The sequence below is a fragment of the Berghia stephanieae genome, chromosome 14 (genome assembly GCF_034508935.2).
Source record: "Berghia stephanieae isolate SIO BIC M18660-M18661 chromosome 14, UCSD_Bste_1.3, whole genome shotgun sequence".
Lineage (NCBI taxonomy): Eukaryota > Metazoa > Mollusca > Gastropoda > Nudibranchia > Aeolidiidae > Berghia > Berghia stephanieae.
This window is the reverse complement of record NC_088373.1, coordinates 31,237,559-31,252,558: the sequence shown is the minus strand read 5'-3', so window position 1 is coordinate 31,252,558 and position 15,000 is coordinate 31,237,559. Positions and strand designations below refer to the sequence as shown.

The 15,000-nt window shown below is 40.7% G+C and overlaps 1 protein-coding gene across 1 annotated transcript in view; it reads right to left on the bottom strand.

The window, feature by feature from the left end:
* Positions 1-15,000, bottom strand: part of LOC144959578 (uncharacterized) — a 42,831-nt gene that overhangs the window by 11,489 nt on the left and 16,342 nt on the right. Inside the window, exons 5-6 of the mRNA XM_078892199.1 lie at positions 13,265-13,400; positions 751-870 (exon numbers count right to left, since the gene is read on the bottom strand). Of these exons, the coding sequence (XP_078748325.1) occupies positions 751-870; positions 13,265-13,400 (256 nt within the window). The remainder of the gene's footprint in view (positions 1-750; positions 871-13,264; positions 13,401-15,000) is intronic.

Genomic DNA, 15,000 nt, shown 5'->3' with positions numbered 1-15,000 from the left:
CTACTATTAGATTAGGTTGTTAGGCTATGTAGTCTTGTAGTATGACACTCGCTTTCAAATCGGAAGGTCCTGGTTCGAACCTTTCTTGGTGCATAGTTGAGTCCTTGTTAAAAAGCTCTTTACTCACATTCTCTCGCCGTACTCAGGTGTAAAATGAATACCTGGCCCTTAACTGCGTTGTCTCTGTTGAATTTGTTGTTTTTTTTTGTAAAATCGCCTCACAGGCGTCATGTCTCGTTCTACATGTTTCGTGTTGCTGTTTGTCAGGGACTATTTGTAAAGCGCTTTATGCACATTCAGTGGACATTGCCCTACATAAAAGCTCACCTTTTTCTTTTTTTTCCGTTTTAACGGATAATTAAATAATGAAAAAACGTAACAATTGAATTGTCGGAAATTGACCAGTGTTGACAAATTACCAAAAACTATGTGACCCTTCGCCTCCAAACAGTATTAAATCGGTTTGGTTAAGATGTTGAAAATTTAATTTATAGCCAGACATATCAGACTTGTGTTGAGTTTATACGATTTATTGAGGAGAATGGATACCATATTTTTGGGTTTTAATGCCAACAGTTTATATTTTTGACCAGTTTAACATTTAACTCGGCTTGAAGCATCTGGTTCGTTCCGACATAATACCGTTTTGAGACAATGGGTCCAAAAAAAAACTGGTATCATGAAAGATTAATTACCATCATGATTTTTTAATTTAAAAGAAATAAAATAAAAGAGACCTGGGATATTTACCATCGCACGATGTTTCATTTTTCAGGTAATAGTTGGGGGGACAAAGGCATGTCTTGTCTCCCATGATCGACTGACACGTGTATTCGCAGTCGCCATTGTTTTGAATACATTTATCCACATCTGAAATCCGTGTGCAAACAAATAAAAAAAGGGGTTGGGGGACCAGGGGGGGGGGGGGGGAGGGTGGCGTATTTTCTATAGAGAATGAGATTTCAAAACAGATTTAAGAGTAGCGCCCCTTTGTTGGAAGTTGCGTCTTGGCAACCGACATTATTAGTACCAATCATTAGCGGGAATTTCAGTAAGTTTAGGAAGTGTTGTCTCATCGTATTGTATTATTTACCAACATCTTTTATTTTTCATTTGTAGTCTTCATCATATTTTGTTAACATTTCATAATGGAGAATACTAAAGAAAAGATCTAAGTTGATATGATATGCATTTTGTACAGAAATATGAATAATAAATTTTGTATTTGCAGCGCTTGGCTTGTAGTTTGTTTGTTTACAAATAACTTCGCCGGTGACGTCCAATCAAGGGACGCTACTCTTCGGCTAATCTCATTCACTATAATTTATTAGTCGTGTTAGGGCTAGCCGTACATATTTCCGATGGTAACAGCTACATAATAACCTTTTGCAGTTTTCACCAATAGCTTTGAGTTCTCAGAAAAGGCTATTTACTCTGATTTTCTCATCGTACTCAGGTGTAAGATGAGTACGCGGTCGTTAACAGCATTGTCTTTGTCGGAAAAAAATGTATTATAAGCAAAACAAGCGTCATGTCTCGTCCTGGATGTTATCTGTTGCTGTTGGGCTTTGGGCATGTTTACTGCATGATGCGCTGCATAAATGGGCAACACGTGTAGAATGTTAGTTCTTGTCTTTTCAAGGGAGTTCATATTTGTGGTGTCATTCTCGTCCCGTGTAACTGTCTTTGACTACTTTCTACAGCAGAGGTATAATTGGGGGTCTTGACTACATATCACAGGATATGTGTTACTGGTTTTGACTACATTTTACAGCAGAGGTATAATTGGTTTTGACTACATTTTACAAGTGATGTGTTACTGGTTTTGACTACATTTTACAAGAGATGTGTTACTGGTTTTGACTACATAGCACAGGATATGTGTTACTGGTTTTGACTACATTTTACAGGAGATGTGTAACTGGTTTTGACTACATTTTACAGGAGATGTGTTATTGGTTTTGACTACATGTTACAGGATATGTGTAACTGGTTTTGACTACATGTTACAGGAGATGTGTAACTGTTTTGACTACATGTTACAGGAGATGTGTAACTGTTTTGACTACATGTTACAGGAGATGTGTATCTGGGTTTGACTACATTATACAGATGTGTATCTCGTTTTGACTAAATTTTACAGAAGACGTTTAACTGGATATGACATAATTTTACAGATGATGTGAAACTGGTTTTGACTACATTTTGCTGTAGACTTGTTACTGATTTTTACAACATGTTACATGTAATGTGTAGCTGGTTTTGACTGAATTTTAGAGGAGACGTGTAACATTTATCTATACTATGCGTTCCCTCAATATGGGTGCTAAAATATATTCAACCTAATCCTAAAGTCTATTTAAGAAAACAACAGAAAACAAATGACATTTCGGCCTTTGGTCTTTTTCAAGTAAAACGATATATATATATATATATATATATATATATATATATATATATAAGGGGATTCAACAAGAAGTAGAACCATTCGAGTCTACCAATTAAGAGCTTGAAACGCCCATAACGCCCCAAGAAATAAGTGGAGCCATACAAAAGCTCAATAACAAGAGATGGCCAGGTCTAGATGGTGTTAGGGCAGAAGAACTAAAATTTCTTGACGACGAAGACGTGCAAATACTAGCCGATATGTATAATAAGTTATTTATGACAAAACATGTTCTCAATCTTGGCAGTGGAAAACTCATTCTGCTATACAAACCAAATTTAAAAAAGGCCCTTTAGAAAATTTGCGACCAATCGTCTTATTATCTAGGCTAAGAAACGTTTTAAGCACAATCACGCTCAACAGAATTAGAGATAAGATAGATGAATATCTTTCACCTTCACAAAGCGGGGTTAGAAGAGATAGAAGCACCCCAGACATAGTATGGGCCCATTGATGGCTGAAAGCCAGAACGGAGAAATATAAGGAAGAATTTACCATACTTGGAATCGATATGAGTTCAGCTTTCGGCACCATATTATGTAGAACCAAGTTGTTGTCAATCCTTGACTCATTCTTGAATAAAGACCATGTGAAGATCATAAGATATCTATTATCAAATACTACATTACAATTTGAAACTGGCAGAGAATTAACGACAATATAAACATCAACCGGATCCCCTCAGGGAGACAGCTTGAGTCCAATTCTATTCACGATATACCTCGAATCGGCCATTAACGATCTACGACGAAAATATCACCATTAAATAAGATCACTCGTGAATTGATATACGCAGATGATACAGACCTAATCTTTGAATCAGAACATCAAGCGAAAATATGATTGCAAATAATATCAACTGCCCTAGAAGCATGGAATCTGAAAGTGAATCCATCCAAAACAGAATATACAAAAATAAACAGAAATTTAAATGAATGGAAAAGTGCACGTAAACTAGGCAATTTGATCAACGAAAATGAAGACATGAGACAGCGAAAGCAGCTGACCACCAATCAATGCATTCAACCAACTCCAAAATTTATGGAATAGAAATAACATAAGCAGTGAGAATAAAGGAAGACAGATTTACGAGGAACTGATTATTACGATATTGGCATATAATGTGGAATCTGGAAGAACTTGGAAAGTCTCTATACATACCACCGCAAACAATTACCTCGCTTAGTCGGAATCTATTGGCCAAAGACAATTACAAATACCGATCTCTATGGAAAAAACAGGGTCCAACGCCTGAGTACAATAATAAAAGAACAGCGATGGAGGCTATTTGGTTAGATTTTACGTCGAGAAGACAAAATCCAAGCCCAAACTGCATTGACAGAATATTTTCTTCATGGCAACAAATATGTAGGGAGACCACAAACATCAATAGTAACTACTCTGAACCAGGATCTCTCTACATATCGAAAATTTCTGGTTTCAGATGAAGCCGAATTAATCCCTGAAGAACGAAAAAAAAACTGAAGTGCCCTCGGTACTAAAGTCACAACAAGATCTTGACAGCCTCAAAACTCTGGCCCAGGACCCTGACCAATGGAAACAATTAACAACATAGACCGGGAGAGAGCAGCTATACTCATCGACCATGACTGAATCACACAATTCTCAGCAAGCGTCATTCAGACTGCGAAGCTTACTACTACTACTACTAGTACTACTACTACTACTACTACTACTACTACTACTACTACTACTACTACTACTACTACTACTACCACTACTACTACTACTACTACTACTACAACTACTACTACTACTACTACTACTACTACTACTACTACTACTACTACTACTACTATTACTACCACTACTACTACTACTACTACTGCTGTTGCTGCTGCTGCTACTACTACTACTACTACTACTACCACTACTACTACTACTACTACTACTACTACTACTACTACTACTACTACTACTACTACTTGAAAAAGGCCAAAGGCCGAAATGTCGTTTGTTTTCTCTTGTTCCCTTATATATGAGTCGAATTTAATCAGATTGTCTTTCTCTCTATTTTCGCTCTAGGCTTCTCAGCTTGGTCAATTTATAAACATGTATCAACTGGTTTGCTTTCTTATTTGTGTGCTGTTGGAAATTATAATTCTGTTCGTCTATCCGCACTGGTTGAGCACTAGATGTGTAACATGTTTTTGTGATGCTTATTTAAGGACAGTTGTCCTTTGCGATGTGTAACCCCGTTCTTCCTTGGACCGTTGTCTCTTTTTAGTGAAGGTATCCCAAACTGTACTAGCATATTCCAGTATTTGTCCGATAGTTAAATGAAGGGCTTTTATCTGAGTCCAGACTGGGCAGCATTTAAACTAAAGATGAAGCCTATTGTTTTGTTAGCCTTAGATGAAATGTCTGCGAGATATGACGATCCTATTTCAGATGATGTTTGCTGAATGCGTCGAAAACTTAGCAGACAGACATAAAATGCAATGGGATTATTGTCTTGTTTGTTATTTAAAAAAAAAATCAAAAATCATACTGAATTTCATCAGCCACTAAATACCCCATGCCTTCAGATGGGCAAGTTCTTTGTAGTGTTCAACGTTAACTACTACAGTACTACTGTGTCTGTTTATTGTGATGGCATCGACAAAGAGGCACACATCATGTTTTGCGTTGCTTTGGGGGGGGGGTGTTCGTAAATGATATCTGTGAGAAGGAAAGGTTGAAGACACTAACCGTTGGGCACACAAAATGGTGTCCGCTTGTTTGGTCCTACCAAATTAAAAAGAGCTTTGATCATCTATAATAGTAAAGGACCCTTTATTCCTATAGTGTGTAGTTTGTATAAAATGTACTAATGGGCAAATGATTTCGATGTCATTTGGAAGAGTAAATTTATCTGTCAGCTTACAGTTTGCTATGAGCAGCATACAATCCTGCGAGAGAGGGAAAGAGGACCAGTGGGAGGAGAAAAGATAAAGCAGGTGACATAGGCCCAATCAGAGGCAGTACGATGGGAGACCGATGTTAGATTCACCTGCAGCAACTTCAAAAAGATCTGCCGCTCCCAAACTGGCCTGTTGAGACACTACACGCGCTGTCATTTTTAATCACAGCATGAATGAACCAGGAGCAAAGGCCCCATTGCAATCCGAGTTAGATGGACACCAAGCAAGCAAAGATGTATCTTCTGACAAAATGCCTATTGAAAACATTGGCTTGATACCTGCTATTTGTGTATTCGTTGTATTGTGGTATTTGAGGCGCAATGCCTATTTTCCAATTTCATTTAATTGTCTTAGGTTGTTATTTGATTTTTCTTCTATAAGCTCACTGACTTAAACCATACAGACTTTGGGAAAATCATTTCTTCCTTTGAAGTCTTGTATGTGTCCAGTATACCGATGTGCTTGCCATTCTAGCGTTGACCATGCCCGTTGTTTCGTTTAATTGTTTGCTTTTGAACAATCGTAGATGCGCATTTTCATCCATGTGCGATGGAAATACTTTGGGGGGGGGGATTTTGATTTAAGGTGTTTATAGAACTCTGCAGGACGTTTGTCGTTACCTCTGGGCCCATTCCTTTTTACTCAGTCACTCAATCATTCCCATAACGATCATCCGGGAAATATTTGGGATGCAGACTTGACAATTCTACACCACTCTTTCCAGTCGTAGGTCTTTCTCCGAAGCTCGCCCAGTCCCGTTCATTCCTTTTTGTTTTCCTGCCACATTTTCTTTTGTTTTCCACTGATCCTATGTCCTTCGACTGATCCTTACATGATAGTCTTGCATAAACTGTCTTGACTATTTATTTCAGCGTAACCATGGACGTTTTTTTTTTTCTATTTATTATTGACAGCAGTAGTTCCTGTTTTCCAGCAATATCCTCCCCGTCCTGCCTAATGCCTTTGTTTGTCCTGTGTTTGGTGTATCGGAAACGGAAGAGTTTTCGGTAGCTCTTATCTCCAAAAGCAGTGACGCAGGGTTCTGTTTCTGCGCTTAACGTCCACGCCTCACATTCATCGTCATTGACTTTTATGTTGGCAGTTATGTTGCTTCTGCTGTTGATTATTATTTGTGATTTTTCAGTTATAATGTCCTTGCCATATTATGTTGCTGTTGTATTTAATTTGTCAGATAACACTTGTAGTTCTTGATCGCTTGCCGGCCATCGGGTTTATGTCGTTAGGGAAGCTCAAATTAGAAAGGGGTTTCTCGCCTATAGAAATGATTGGTTGGTGGTCTTGAGGAGTTTCCTCAATAATTCTTTCAAGATATATGTTGAAAAGGGTGGGGGGAGAGTATGCAACCTGTCTTACACGAACAGATGTTTTAAAGAACTGTCCTATCTGATTGCAATACAGAGAGCTGGTTGCGTGCTGGTAAAGAGCTTTTATAGTTGGCTTTAAGTTCATCTTCAACGTTGTAGCCTTGAAGCACAGACCATAATCCGGCATGCCATACTCTATCAAACGCCTTTTTGAAGCAACAAAACTATGAAAGAGATCGTTTTGTTGTTGAAGGTATTTTCTGATGATATTTGATGAATTGCTGAAACTGCTGAATTGTACTTCTCTTTGGTCTAACCCCAGCTTGTTCCTCTGTCAGTTTTTCTCCTACTTTAGTTTTTAGTCTGTTTTTTTGGATCATCCGAAACATTCCGTTGTTTGATCGAATGGATGATGAGACTTATTGGTGTGTAGTTTTTTTTTTTTCCAATTCTGAATGCCACCTTTTTGGGGGCAGTGATATTATTAGAGATTGTCTCCTTTTTTTCCGGCCTGGAATTTTCTTCAAGTGTCTTTTGGGATAACGTTGTTAGTGCAGATTTTGTTGCATTGCCTCCATATTTGATCCGTTCTGCAGGTTTATTTTTTGATGCCGGGAGATTTATTGCAGCTCAGATTTTTTTATTGTTTTATCAACTTCAGCTGCCATTACTGAAGATGTCATTTTATCATCCTTGCCTCCGCTATCACTTGTGCGGCAATGTGGTCTAGTGGGTATGACACTCGCTTTTGGATCGGAAGGTCCTGGTTTCGAGCCTCGCGCTCGGCGCGTAGTTGAGTCCTTGGAAAAGGCTCTTGATTTAACATTATCCCACCGTACTCAGGTGTAAAATGAGTACCTGGCCGTAAACATCGTTGTCTTTGTCCGAAACACTGTAATATCGCCTAACAGGCGTCCTGTCCCGTCCTACGTGTTAAATGTTGCTGTATACTAGGGACCCCTTGAAAAACGCTTTGAGCACATTTAGTGGATATTGCGCTATATAAAGCTCATTTTTTTAGATTTTATTATTTGTCAATTTTGAGTTGTTAGTATTGAGCTTTACGTTGTAAGGCTACTGCATTCAACATCCCGCCCATCTTTCAGTTTGTCTTCTTCATGCTTTAAGATAGATTCTATTTTCGTCTTCAATGCCATTACTTTTTTATTGCTGTGTTTTTTTAACATCTTAAGTGTTTAATACCTATAAGCTACTTCCGTTCTTAAAAAAGGAATACAGTATCTGATATTTGGTAAAAATTGCATGTATTGCGTGTTGAAAGCATCGACAGCATAGCCAGTAAAGACAATGTGGACTTGTGGTATGACACTCGCTTTTGAATCGGAAGGTCCTGGGTTCGAGCCTCGCTCAGCGCATTGTTGAGTCCTTCGTAATGGCTCTTTACTCACATTATCTCATCGTACTCAGGTGAAAAATGAGTACCTGGCAGTTGACATCGTTGTCCCTGTTACAAAAAAAAATGTAATATCGCCTAACAGGTGTCGCGTTTCGATCTACATGTTACGTATTGCTGTAGGTCAGGGACCCCTTGTAAAGCGCTTTGAACATGTTTAGTTGAAAACAGTAAGGGCTGCCTGAAGCCGGTGATCGTAAAATACTAACGAAAGAGTGAAAATGGAAAGGCTTCGTATGGGAACAAAACAGACAATGGACGTTTCGGGTACAAACCCTTCGTCAGCACAACAATACACAAATAAACGTGGAAAACAAATAAAATATAATGAAAAATAACTTGTATCGTCTGTACTCAATGGTGGTTGCAGTATGAATGAAATGTTAGCGTGGCGTGGGTAGAGGATAGGGTGCCCCAGGGGGGTGATCTAATTGATAAGCAAAGGTCAGCGTCAGGGAACAGAACTTTCCAGACTATAATGGAAGATAAAAGACATATTGGTAGTAGTAGTAGTAGTAGTAGTAGTAGTAGTAGTAGTAGTAGTAGTAGTAGTAGTAGTAGTAGTAGTAGTAGTAGTAGTAGTAGTAGTAGTAGTAGTAGTTGTAGTAGTAGTAGTTGTAGTAGTAGTAGTAGTAGTAGTAGTAGTAGTAGTAGTAGTAGTAGTAGTAGTAGTAGTAGTAGTAGTAGTAGTAGTAGAACGCTGTAGTGGAACAGTAGGGGGGGTGGGGGGGTTGGAGGGGGCGAGGTGAAAGGGTCACGGCGGAGGTGGGGGGGGGGGGGGGTTGTTGGATGAGCGAAGGTCGAATCTTCGCGAAGGAACGATGCGATAGTAAAGTGGAATACACCAATAAATAGATAGATGGATAGGCAGATAGATAGGTAGATGGTCACAAAAAAGGGGAGAGAAGGGAGAGAGAGAGAGAGAGAGAGAGAGAGAGAGAGAGAGAGAGAGAGAGAGAGAGAGAGACAGAGAGAAATTAATAAAAGAAAAAAAAAATTAAAAATAAAAAATAAAAAAAAAAAAAAAAAAAAAAAAAAGGGGCGGGGGGGGGGGGGGGTTGGTTTGAGGCGGACCGGTAGAGAGGGGGAATCAGAGAGAGAGAGAGAGGGGGGGAGGAGAGAAAGAGGGAGGGGGGGGGACAAAGAAAGAAAGAAAGAAAGAAAGAAAGAGAGAGAGAGAGAGAGAGAGAGAGAGAGAGAGAGAGAGAGAGAGAGAGAAAGGGTGGAGGGGAGGTGAGAGAGGGCGAGTAAACAGCCGAGTGATAGCGGGGTCTATATGTATATAAATGGATGAAAAAGTGGATGATTGGACACAATGAGAGAGAGCTAGGAAGGTAGATGACTATGAATCGGTGGATAATCAGTAGATAGATAGCTAGCTAGCTAGCTAGCTAGATACATAGATAGATAGATAGATAGATAGATAGATAGATAGATAGATAGATAGATAGATAGGTAGGTAGGTAGAGTTGTACTTTTAGTAGTATGAACAGTAGTAGTAGTAGTCGTAGTAGTAGTAGTGGTAGTAGTAGTAGTAGTAGTAGTAGTAGTAGTAGTAGTAGTAGTAGTAGTAGTAGTAGCAGTAGTAGTAGTAGTAGTAGTAGTAGTAGTAGTAGTAGTAGCAGTAGTAGTAATAGTAGTAGTAGTAGTAGTAGTAGTAGTAGTAGTAGTAGTAGTAGTAGTAGAGAGTAGTAGTAGTAGTAGTAGTAGTAGTAGTAGTAGTAGTAGTAGTAGTAGTAGTAGAAGTAGTAGAAGTAGTAGTAGTAGCAGCAGCAGTAGCTGTAGTGGCAGAAGTGAGAGCAGCAGTGGTGATGAATATGGGTGACGTTGACATCTAGTGGTGGTCAATCCTGGTGTTGAGTCCGCGTGGAGTCAGCGTTCCCAACAACTTGATCAGGTGAGTTTCCCTACGTCGACGGGCGGAAGTGTCCGAATGGCAAAAACTGAGCACACACACACGCACACACTGTACATCGCAGTGGTCTTGCAGATTGAAGTGTCTGGCCACTTCTGTGTCTGCACAGTTCGATATGTCACGCAAGTGCTGCACGAATCTGTCACCCAGCCTCTTTCCGGTCTCACCAACGTAAGCAATCCCACACAGGGAGCACGTAATCGCATAGACTAGATTACGGTCAGTGCAAGTAAACGGCCGCCTGATGTCCCAAATTCTGTCTGGAAAGCTGACTCTGTCATACTTCCACAGGTGCCCACAAGTCTTGCATCGGGGTCGCATACACGATCTGGCTTTAGGTCCATCCCTAGGTATGGGTTCCCGGCGGCTTCTGACAAGGAGATCCCTCAGGTTACGATCCCGTCGATATGCTACCAACGGGGGTTCTGAGAAAACTCTGTGGGTGTCTTCGCCCGCCTGGAGGATCCCATAGTTCTGCAATAGGATGTTCCTCACTTGATCGGCATGGGGGTGATGCGTGAGGACTAAAATGGGACGCTGTGTCTCCTGCTTCCTGGCATTGCGAGGCCTCATTGCTGCTTCTCTCGACACGAGGCTGGCTTTCCGGACAGCCTTAAGCAAAACCCTTTCGGGATATTCCCGTGCCCTAAAAAAATCGAGCATGCGATCACGTTGAAGCGCAAATTCATCATCTTCCAGACAGAGTCTCCGCAAGCGGAGTATCTGACTGAATGGGATGGAGTCTTTGCACTTCACCGGATGGGATGACCGATAGAGCAGGTAGCTGTGACTGTCCGTTTCCTTGTAGTGTACAGTGGTCCGTACTCCCGTGCTGGTCAATACAGCCTTGATGTCCAAAAAAGTTCACCTCAGAGGTTGAAATCTCATAAGTGTACTCTATGGACGGGTGGAAGGAGTCCATCGCTAGGATGAACCCCTTCAACTGGCTGTGGGTCAATGACGTAATGCCGAAACAGTCGTCAATGTACCTTTTGAACAGCTCGGGGGCAGGTCCACTGTACTGATGGGAGAAGGTTTCCTCAAGGTAGCCCATGAAGAGGTTAGCATATGAGGGACCCATCTTGGTGCCCATCGCAACACCTGAGATCTGATGGAAAAATACATCATTGAACTCAAAAGTGTTGAGTGTGAGCACAAGTTCGGTGAGCCTCACAATGCTGTTGCTGGAAATCCCTGGTAATGGATGGCGGTCGACGAAATGCCTGATGGCACGCAGTCCGTCAGGATGCGGTATGGATGTGTACAGTGCCTTCACATCCATGGTGAAAATTAGCCGTGGACGTTCATCCTGGAATCGAATTTCGTCAATGACACCAAGAGCATGGTTAGTGTCCTTGATATACGATGGCAGGGTGGGAACTATATCTGCCAGACCACTGCGATGTACAGTGTGTGCGTGTGTGTGTGCTCAGTTTTTTGCCATTCGGACACTTCCGCCCGTCGACGTAGGGAAACTCACCTGATCAAGTTGTTGGGAACGCTGACTCCACGCGGACTCAACACCAGGATTGACCACCACTAGATGTCAACGTCACCCATATTCATCACCACTGCTGCTCTCACTTCTGCCACTACAGCTACTGCTGCTGCTACTACTACTACTTCTACTACTTCTACTACTACTACTACTACTACTACTACTACTACTACTACTACTTCTACTACTACTACTACTACTACTACTACTACTACTACTACTACTACTATTACTACTACTGCTACTACTACTACTACTACTACTACTACTACTACTACTACTACTGCTACTCTACTACTACTACTACTACTACTACTACTACTACTACTACTACTACTACTACTACTACTACTACCACTACTACTACTACGACTACTACTACTACTGTTCATACTACTAAAAGTACAACTCTACCTACCTACCTATCTATCTATCTATCTATCTATCTATCTATCTATCTATCTATCTATCTATCTATGTATCTAGCTAGCTAGCTAGCTAGCTATCTATCTACTGATTATCCACCGATTCATAGTCATCTACCTTCCTAGCTCTCTCTCATTGTGTCCAATCATCCACTTTTTCATCCATTAATATACATATAGACCCAGCTATCACTCGGCTGTTTTACTCGCCCTCTCTCACCTCCCCTCCACCCTTTCTCTCTCTCTCTCTCTCTCTCTCTCTCTCTCTCTCTCTCTCTCCTCTCTCTCTCTCTCTTTCTTTCTTTCTTTCTTTCTTTCTTTCTTTGTCCCCCCCCTCCCTCTTCTTCTCCCCTCCCCCCCTCTCTCTCTCTCTCTGATTCCCCCTCTCTACCGGTCCGCCTCAAACCAACCCCCCCCCCCCGCCCCTTTTTTTTTTTTTTTTTTTTTTTTTTTTATTTTTTTTTTTTAATTTTTTTTTTCTTTTATTAATTTCTCTCTCTCTCTCTCTCTCTCTCTCTCTCTCTCTCTCTCTCTCTCTCTCTCTCTCTCTCTCTCTCCCTTCTCTCCCCTTTTTTGTGACCATCTACCTATCTATCTGCCTATCCATCTATCTATTTATTGGTGTATTCCACTTTACTATCGCATCGTTCCTTCGCGAAGATTCGACCTTCGCTCATCCAACAACCCCCCCCCCCCCCACCTCCGCCGTGACCCTTTCACCTCGCCCCCTCCAACCCCCCCACCCCCCCTACTGTTCCACTACAGCGTTCTACTACTACTACTACTACTACTACTACTACTACTACTACTACTACTACTACAACTACTACTACTACAACTACTACTACTACTACTACTACTACTACTACTACTACTACTACTACTACTACTACTACTACTACTACCAATATGTCTTTTATCTTCCATTATAGTCTGGAAAGTTCTGTTCCCTGACGCTGACCTTTGCTTATCAATTAGATCACCCCCTGGGGCACCCTATCCTCTACCCACGCCACGCTAACATTTCATTCATACTGCAACCACCATTGAGTACAGACGATACAAGTTATTTTTCATTATATTTTATTTGTTTTCCACGTTTATTTGTGTATTGTTGTGCTGACGAAGGGTTTGTACCCGAAACGTCCATTGTCTGTTTTGTTCCCATACGAAGCCTTTCCATTTTCACTCTTTCGTTTGAACATGTTTAGTTGATATTGCGCTATATAAAGTCTGGAGTCTTAAAGCGAAATGATCCGCTATACTGATAACTATTAGTGGGAAAATAAATAATCAACTAAAATATGGATCCATTACCCGTAATCTCACATGCTGCCCTCAGTGGTTTCTCGCAACTTGTCAAATCCCACCAGTTGTCTGCGGTAACCATCAGACACCTGTGGTCTTTTGTGAGCATATAAAATCGTATCCTTAGGTGATTCAAAAGTTTTGCCTGAAATGAAAATGACTAGTTAAAAGTTGCAATTTTTTTCAACAAAAAATGATTCACTGAATGCAATTTCTGCTTTCAATGCATGTTGTTATTTCCTTCTCATTAAAGTTTTCCTGTGTAAAGACAAAATACTGTGTAACTAGATCAACATTTACATAGAAAATCTTCAAAGATATCAATCATCACCAAGTGTAAATACTGTTTAAATGGTTTTAAATTTCTAAATTAAAAAATATTATCAGCGACGGGTTTAAAGAGCTCGTCTGGCTATGTGGCCTAGTGGTATGACACTCGCCTTGGCATCAGAAGTGAAGATTGTCAGTTCGAGTTCAACTCTGAGAGGCGCATAGTTGAGGCCTTGGAAAAGGCGATTTACTCATACCCTCTCAACGTGCACGGTGTAAAATGATTACTTGGCCATAAACAACGTTGTCGGAAAAACATTGTAAAGTCGCTTAACAGACGTCATGTCATGTCTCATTCTTTATGTTTAGTGTTGTTGTTGGCTAGGGACGACCAAGAGAAGAAATGTAGTACTGCCTAAGAGCCAAGGGGGTAACAGAGAAATATATCAAAGCTATCCAAGATATGTACAAAGGAAACAAAACAGTGGTAAGGACAGCTGTCGGCTTAACTGAACCATTTAATTTAAGAGTTGGATTACAACAAGGATCTGCTCTCAGCCCATTTCTTTTTGCAATAGTAATGGCTGTTCTCACAGAACACATTCGGCATAAGGCACCATGGAATATGATGTATGCGGATGACGTAGTACTGAGGTGGAAAACGAGCTGGAGGGTTGGAAAGGAGGGGATTAAAGGTAAGCAAATCCAAGACAGATTTGTGCATCGGACAACAGAGAGCAGGACTACCAATAAAGAAAGGAGGAGAGGATGTGGCAGAGACAAACCAATTCAAATACCTAGGAAAAACTGTACAAGGAGATGGAGTTAATGAGATGAAAGTTAAGAAGAGGATCTAAGCAGGATGGACAAAATGGAAGAGGGTAACTGGAGTTATGTGTGACAAACGAATTTCCGCAATGCTGAAGGGAAAACATGTACATCTGTTGTAAACTCAGCAATGTTATATGGACTAGAGACAGAAACTACAAGAAAGACACAAGATAAAGAAGTTGAGGTGGCAGAAATGGGGATGTTGAGATAGTCACTTGGCTGTACAAGAAAAGTTAGAGTGAGAAATGAACAAATTCGAAATTTGACTGAAGCGAAGAATGTATCAATAAAGATGAGAGAAGGTCGAATGAAATGGTTTGATCATGTTAAGAGACGGGAGAGGGAGTACGTGGGAAAGAAAGTATTGGACTTATAAATAGCGGAAAGAGAAAATATGGGCGCCCAAAGACTAGATGGTTGGATAGGGTAAATGACGAAATGAAAGAACTGGGCCTGGAGGAAGATAATACTATGAACCGAGATACATGGAGATGTGGCATTCATTACGGCAGACCTGCATACTAACTTGAATGTGCGGCTTTGTGGGCTAGTGGTATGACACTCGCTTTCGCATCGGAAGGTACTGGATTCGAGACTCGCTCGGCGCAAAGCTGAGTCCTTGGAAAAGGTTCTTTACTCACAGT